Here is an 8,225-nt window from a genome sequence, read left to right as displayed (position 1 = left end):
TCACATTCGAGATCTCGAGAAAACTTAACTCTTGCTTTAAATAATCGGACTCCATTTCTTCGAGAAGCTCTACACGAATTTTCTCTTAAAATTCATCCTGAAAATCGTAGAACAATATGGCATTTTGAACAACTTTACCAGAGTTTTTTCACATTTTTCCATTTTACAAGTAAAATGTATAGAGGAAATACTACAAATTTCTATTTCAAGTCAGTTTTTTGTAGTTATTTATAGAATTTCTTCCGCTAGGATTGTAGCGCTTTTGCACCTTTCTAACCTAAAAACTGTCAGTTCGCGGAAACATTTGTGTAATATACAAATTAAATGGCTTACGTGTACAGATCGAAAGCAGTTTGCTATTCCGGTCAAATGAAAGAACAATATGGCATCACTGAAACTAAGTTTGTAAGTCAAATAAAAAATAATAGTGAGCAACACACATACTACATGTACTGTATGTATGTGTTGCTCACTATTATTTTTTATCAGACTTACAAACTTAGTTTCAGTGATGTCATATTGTTCTTTAATTTAGCCGGAATAGCAAGCTGCTTTCGATCATCTGTACACGTGCCATTTAATTTGTGTATTACACAAATCTTTCCACGAAACAGACAGTTTTAAGTGCAAAAGGTGCGAAAGTGCAGAATCACTCCAGCATGATCCCCAATTAAGACTTTTAAATCAATACCCCTCTCATTTGCAGATTACTTCAAACCATAACGATCAACAAGAAGTGCAACAGTCACTTGGATTGCGAGGACGGCACCGACGAAGAGGACTGTACTTGCAGAGATTACCTGTCGAATTTCCAACCCATGGCGATTTGCGACGGACATTTGGATTGCGACGACGAAACGGACGAGAAAGATTGCGGTATTCGATCGCGCGTAATTTCGCCGTTGATTTCGCCTGTGTAACGAAACGATCGTTTCAGGTGTATGCAATGACGACGAGTTTCACTGCAGCAGAAGCGGGAAATGCGTCCCGATGACGAAGAAATGCGACGAAAATTACGATTGCCCTGGAAGAGAAGACGAAGTTGATTGCTGTGAGTATACGATTCGTGTTCGCGAGAGAAAAACACTAAGTGACATCGTCATTTCCCTTTTTTTTTTCCAGTTGCATTGACCAACGGAGAGTACGTGAACGTGGACAGCGACAATCGGCCGGTCCTGAACGCAGAAGGTTTGCTTAGTAAATACTACAACGGAACGTGGTATATACCATGTCCTCTACCAGACAGAGTAATGAATATAACCGTAGCGTCGATACTTGGAGAGGACTTGTGCCAATATCTCGGATTCACGTACGTTTGACTCTCAAATCTTCAACGATCCGGGACGGATCTAACATTTATTTACGTGTAACTTTCGATACAACACTTATTGCCGTTCAATAGAATTTTAATTAAAAAAAAAAGAAAACATTAACTGCGAGATATTAATTGTGTTTACGCGTGCGTATTAATTGCACGCAGGAGTTTGCAGTCGCTGGATACGATAGTCGTGAACAAAACGGTGCTGGAAACAAGGTGGCACAACACATCGGCGAGTTACGAATCCTCGCAACCAAGGCATACCGCGGCGAGTGAGAGAGGCGAGAGGTGCACGGCACTGCGGTTTCACTGCCGACCGGTTTTAGGCAGCAGCGCCGACTCGTACCTGGTCGTCGAGCCGAGAACCGACAGCCGTACCTACCTGTGGCCGTGGCTGGCCGCCATCTTCGTCGACGGCAGTTACCGTTGCTCGGCCTTACTCCTGGAATCGGACTGGCTCCTGTCTAGTTCGAGTTGCACGGCGGCTATCAGGTGAGCGAGTCTGGCTCTCCGGGATTCCTTGTCTCCAAAGTACGATCTGCATCTGTTGAACGCACTCTGGGGGAAAAAAAGACACTTAGCAACCCATTTTGGAGCCCACAATTAGTAATCGAATTATTTGAATTGTTCGTAACTCTGGGAAAAATTTTGACCGGTTTAATTTTGTAGTTAAGCAACTTAACATTTCGGTTAGTGCCACTTAAGTGACAATTATCTTTGCGTTACTGAATATCGACAGGACCAATTGAGAGAATTGATTACTTAAAAATCTTGAATATAGATAGAATAGCTAATTGCGATTTTTAGTAAAATTTGTAAAAGAATAGAGTTACGAGCAATCCAGATAATTCGATTACTAATTGCGGGCCCCAAAATGGGTAGCTGTCTCTTGTTCCCAGAGCGGACTTTGTGAAATTTAACGAACCGTTTGGTTGTCCCTTCACGGCCTTACGTCGTCCTCCATCGGAATCCCGTCAATCAAATATCGACGAGGACATGCGTAACGAGGAATAAATTGCAGATTATCGGTAAACTACACGACAGCCCTGCTCGGGCAGAGTCGCTCGTTCCTCCACGTGGACGGACCCCATCAACAGGTATCAGTTATTAACGAGATCAGGAACGTGGCGACAACGGACGTCTCGTTGCTTCACCTGAGAACTGCGGTGAACTTCACTCGTTACGTGCAGCCATTGTTCCTGGAGAAGAAGTGCGTACATTGATTATTCGCCCGTGATCGCATACACGTTATCTCCTTTTCACACGGCTATCTGTCGCAGAATATATCCACCGGCGAGAGACGATATATGCGTGGCGATTGGTACAGACAACGAACACCTGACACAATCGATCTTCCTCCAACCGATCCTTGAGAATTGCGACAGGTGCTACCGCTGCTACGTCGAGACTTCAGGTATCAAATGCCCGGTGAGTAGATAATCGGACTGCGATCATCTTCGTCCATCCCTGAATCACGCGAAAGTGCGTATCGGGACGACTTCATCTTTTTGTATCGTTGGCACTCAGGACAATGGAACATTCTCAAAATGGAGCGGGACGGTGTTTTGTCGCAGCGAGAAGGGATGGTACCCAGCGGCCGTGTTTCACGAGAACGACGGCCCGTGCAGCTTCCAAAGCGCGCGAAACTTGACGAGCATTGATTATATCCACGCCTATCTCACGCAAGCTTTAGGTAAGCATAAATGAAAACATCGATTCTTGCGCTGTTATTTTTTAATCGTCTGCGCGGAGAGAATTTTCCCTCAAAATCCGGCAAATCATGTAATCGTGGGACTACAGCCCGGATAGCACACATAGTTCTATGAATATTCTTCTGGAGTGCAAATATTCTTAATTTGAGAATATTTCAATCGATTATTCGATAAATACATATAGATTATTGCAATTAGAAACCGTATATTCGTAACAAAGAAGAACGTTTTTGGAATATTCGTCGAGAATGTCTTTGGAATATCCTATCTCATAATAGGGGACTTTCCGGTATTTAAAAATAAAACAATGAAATCTAGCGTGATTTAATTTTTCTATCCGGTGCCGCAGAGAAAGTGCCACAACCAACAGCTGAACCCGCGTGCGATGGCGTTCGATGCAAAATCGGGCAATGCATCCCTCGGGATCGAGTATGCGACGGAGTGGCGGATTGCCGAGACGGTGCGGACGAGAACAGTGAAATGTGTCTACAAGTGCAACTGGCGAGAAAGCAAAACGGAACTAATCGCAGTAAGTGACTTTGACGGATAATTTATCGGATTAATTTAAAATCTGAATTAAAGTTCAATAGAATTATTACGATTAGTCACAGATCCATTAGATTTACTTTCAAATAATTTTTTAGATTAATTCTTGCTCGTTGCACAAGTTCTCCATATGTTTTTAATCCTTTTTTCCGTGCAGTATGCATAAAGTCAGAATTACGGTGCAATAATGGCGAGTGTATCTCGAAGAGCGCATTTTGCGACGGCAAAGTGGATTGCTTGGATGGAACGGACGAACCTCTGATATGCAGCTGCGCGGAATATTTAAGACTGACTAAACCGGAACGACTGTGCGACGGGGTGCGACACTGCCTCGATAAAACCGACGAGTCGCCAGAAGCGTGTCAGTGCACCGAAACCAGCTTCAAATGCAACACGTAAGATAACTGGGTTCAAACGTGCAACACGTTGACGAATCCTGACAACATAAAACATTTTTTGTGTCTCGAACACTCTAATGTCCGCAACTTATCCTGGTATTATTATATTTTGTGCCATAAAAGCTAGTAAAAAGATTTACCAGCGAAAAACTACATATATTCGAATGTGTCGGTAAAAGCGATGACTTTAGGATCCTCTTAAAATTTAGAATGGACCTTTTGGGACATGTGAAAAATGTTAACATAAACATTTTAGTTTTTACTGTGTAGCTACGGCAGCTACATTTTTCTTTCCGTGTATGAATCCTTCAACACAAATTTTAGTGGCACTTTCAGCGATAAAAGGAGGATTCAGAATATGCTGATGCTTTAAGGAGCATTGTTAAATAAATGACAAATCTTGTAAAAGTTATTACAAACGGTTATTATACATAAACGTACGTTTTGCGCAGAGAAAGCAAAAATGTTACCTGTATCTCGCAAGATTTTGTGTGCGATGGCGACAACGATTGTCCGAACGGAGAGGATGAAACAAAGTGCAGGCAGGTGCTAAATGCCGCAAATAACAGGTGAGAACCTAATTAAAACGCCATGACTGTTGTATATCACAGGTGACATAATTAATTGTTGATGAAATAATGCTAATGCGTTTCCGTAACTACAAAATTGCTTCCCAGCTCTGCTCAGGGCGAAGTGATGCAACGATCCTACGGCGTATGGCACACTCTGTGTTATCCATCACTAACACAGAAGGAGGCAGCAAACGTGTGCCGAGAGAACGGCTACACGGACGGAATTATCGATTACGACCATGACTACCAATTTCGTAAAGGTTCACTTGTTCCATCTCGCGACAATTTCTACATGGTACGAATAAATGTGAACACGTGGATAACCATGTGTGACGATAAACCGATAACTTTCAACCAACCGGAGAAGCCCTGCTACCGTCTCTTTGTCAAATGCAGTTAGCAAAATGTACCGTCTACAAATTTTAAAGCAATCACGCTGTAATATTTTTCACCTTTGCATCTTGTTCATCGTATGACAATCGAACGTAAAAAAAAATCGTTTTATCTTGAAAGTTAACGTGGAAGAGCAGGCATACGAAGTACATTAAGTTTTATATATCGTTAAGAGATTAATTTATTTAGTTGTAGTACAAAAATTATAATGCGCGAACGAAACGAATCCATTACGTTAGAAGTCGAATAAATAAGTTCGTTATTCTTCGTTTATATCTTTCGATAGAACATGAAATATATCTACATAAAAGAGAGAGATGTTCCCTGCAATTTGTAGTTTCATTGTTGCAATTGTTGTCTAACAATATAATACGAAATCGCTTATAAAACTTAACACTTCCTGCAAATGTACTTTATATCGACGCATTAGTGAACAAAGCAGATATGTCAAATGAAACGTACATCCTCAGGGTTTGTTATCTGGCAGACAGAGGAATCAGATAACCGTGTAATGAAATTTCTACGTTCGAGAAATATGATAACGTTGGTCGAATTTTCTAATGCCGCGATACGTGATCGCCTCGAGCACGTACACGTGCGTCACGTAAGAGACAGCACGAGTTAGTCACTCCGGGAATGTGAATGAATACCGTTTTCCGATCGTTTTCACGGCATTCGAAGGCAACTTGCCAGGAGGAGCCAGGGGCGCAGTCGTTTGCCTTCAACGGCAGCGACCCCATTCGCTACATTCCTTCTGCCCCTTCTTCTTCCTCCTCGGCCAGCGTTCGAGTCGACTCCTCGTCCGTCCGTCCGTCTTCCATCGTTCCGGCAGCTTTGCATGCTGGCTCCGTTTGACGGAGCCCACCTGAGGCGAACTGAAACCTAATTAACTATGCGATCGATTTAACTTCCTCGAATTACTACTAGTTGCATAAGTGACTCTTATGTTTATATCGAACACGATGCATAAGGAAGTATTTTGTATAAAAGAAAAATATTACGTTTAATGGAAATATATTACAGAGAAGAAGAAAGAGAGAGAGAATGGAGACATAAGGTTTTAAAAAGTAAATAGGGAAATTTAGAAAATAACGACTCTCGATATTGAAATAATTATTGCAGAGTAGAAAAGGATATTGACAGTGCCATATGAATCTTAGTGCGTATAAAAATAACAATCTTTGATCAAAATTATGGATACAGAAATTAATTGAACGTTTCGGTTTCAATTCGAATCGTCTTCAGCAATGTCAAATTAATATGTTCTCACGTTGCACCATAGAGTTACGGAACAAAGTAACCGGTGAGACAACACATCTAGATGGAGGGACCGTGTTAAGTTTGACTAAAAAAATATTCGTAGTCTGCACTGAGAAAAAAAATTGTTAACATTACTAAATATGTTTTTAGTTAACAGCATTTCTTTAATTAAAATATATATGTTTTTCCATTAAACATACATAATTTATTCAAATATATGTATTTTTTAATTAACAAATGTTTACGTGAATTAACAAATATTCGTTTGACAGCCTGTAACTGCAGCATATAGTAGAATCAAGAAATATTTTCTTGTCTCGACAGTTTGTCAAGCAATGATAATATGCAGGTATTGTGAAAAGAAGGAATAAAATCAACTCGTCAAAGAAGCACAGGAGTAAGATCCCACATAGAACTACAACCTCTAATAAATATCCATTAGACGTTTGTCACGGAGATTTGGAATTTCCGGTAAACGTCAATTAGACATCGGCCACTAAAGATCCAGAGTTCTGCATTGCGTACGTCCATTTCACTTCCATTAGACGTCTTTAAAGGTATCCATTAGGCGTTACGTGGATTATTAATAGAGGTTCCATGGAACCTCGACTAATCGACGTTACGTGGATCATTAATAGAGGGTTCGCGAACCACGATGGACGATTAATATTGTTTGGAAGTTGCAAAATGTTTCTGCAACGTTGAAACGTCCGGCCTCAGAAATATTATAATTTAACGTTACAATAACATTATGGAAATTGCAAAATATGGATTTTCATTGGACATTAAATATAAAGCATAAAACTTCGATAATTATTATTTTGCAATATTTATATATATATTCCATGGCCAATATTGGAATAATTTTTCATTGAACTATTCTAAAATATTGACACAATGACAATGAAACGAGGTCACTTGACAGAGATTTTCAAATATATCTCAGCAAAGTTTCAATGCATTTTCAGCAAAATATTCCCACGAGGGTAATCACTAGTAATCGTTACAGATGGCAAATAACAACGAAATACGAAGATTTTGTCTGAACATCTTGGCTTTCAGGCTTTCGCGGCTGTTGTCTTCTTTAGTCTTCATGGCTTCCGGATGGTTGCCGCGATGGAAGCCATGAAGACTAATTTTGTCTGAACAGTTGACGGTAGCACGAGTTTTTCAGTGAATTTCATACAACGGAACTGGAAAATATAAGACTGTAATTTTCTTCTAGTTGATTTACCCATACTTTTTTATCTACTTGCATTTGCATAGCATTCTTCTCGATTGCTATACTTTACCTGCCGTTTTTTACCTTGAAAGCTCACCGCCCGATCGCAGGTACGTTGAACGGCATCGGTAGATTCCCTAACAACAACCACGCGGAAACTCCTTTCCCGGTTCTTTCGAGCGAAAACGAGGGGAATATGAAAATAATGGCTATTTTTCCTCCGCGTGCGTCCATCTACCGCATCCTCTCGCGATGCATTAAACTGCACGTTTTTCTTTCGTATGTGCCCACTTGTGATCTATTGCCACGTATATTTCTTATTTCATAAACATGCCGTAAAATCCTATCTTATGTTACTTTACGCGTTCCCTCTCTCAATGTCAAGCTGAAAATTAAATAATACATTTCCGACGTTGCAGAAAGTTACGCATGACAAACCGCTCGATCGTACCGATACGCGTACTTTCGATGAACTTTCCATGTACTTTCCGACATGTGCAGATTCACGCTCTAATTAATATCTAATCGTCTAATTAATTTAATTTAGTCGTTAAACAAAACGACCGCGCGCCTCTCGCGCGCGGGTTTCATATTTGCGTTACCCACTTTGAGAATCAGAATAAATTTATCCCTTGGAACGTACAGCGCCGCATTTCCAGATTATCCAAGATTTGCTGTTCGAGGAATACGAGGGGAATTATGTTGTTTCAATGTAACCGGCGGGTAAACTGAGTTTCTAGCGCAACTCGCGAGCATTATTTAACGCGGTTAAATACCTTTAAGTCATTCACATCGCTTATTAAC

At 40.6% G+C, this 8,225-nt stretch overlaps 1 protein-coding gene across 1 annotated transcript in view; it reads left to right on the top strand.

Moving 5' to 3' along the window:
• Positions 1–5,269, top strand: part of LOC105564650 (serine protease nudel) — an 18,014-nt gene extending 12,745 nt beyond the window's left edge. Inside the window, exons 15-25 of the mRNA XM_012017185.1 lie at positions 707–876; positions 938–1,051; positions 1,123–1,309; positions 1,481–1,810; positions 2,340–2,528; positions 2,599–2,746; positions 2,846–3,011; positions 3,380–3,559; positions 3,734–3,971; positions 4,427–4,543; positions 4,652–5,269. Of these exons, the coding sequence (XP_011872575.1) occupies positions 707–876; positions 938–1,051; positions 1,123–1,309; positions 1,481–1,810; positions 2,340–2,528; positions 2,599–2,746; positions 2,846–3,011; positions 3,380–3,559; positions 3,734–3,971; positions 4,427–4,543; positions 4,652–4,946 (2,134 nt within the window). The 3' untranslated portion in view covers positions 4,947–5,269. The remainder of the gene's footprint in view (positions 1–706; positions 877–937; positions 1,052–1,122; positions 1,310–1,480; positions 1,811–2,339; positions 2,529–2,598; positions 2,747–2,845; positions 3,012–3,379; positions 3,560–3,733; positions 3,972–4,426; positions 4,544–4,651) is intronic.
• The last annotated feature ends 2,956 nt before the right edge of the window (positions 5,270–8,225 follow it).

This window comes from Vollenhovia emeryi, unplaced genomic scaffold, assembly GCF_000949405.1.
Source record: "Vollenhovia emeryi isolate VEMERY1.0 unplaced genomic scaffold, V.emery_V1.0 DF939161.1, whole genome shotgun sequence".
In the NCBI taxonomy this organism is placed as follows: domain Eukaryota; kingdom Metazoa; phylum Arthropoda; class Insecta; order Hymenoptera; family Formicidae; genus Vollenhovia; species Vollenhovia emeryi.
This window is presented reverse-complemented; position numbering and strand designations above follow the sequence as displayed.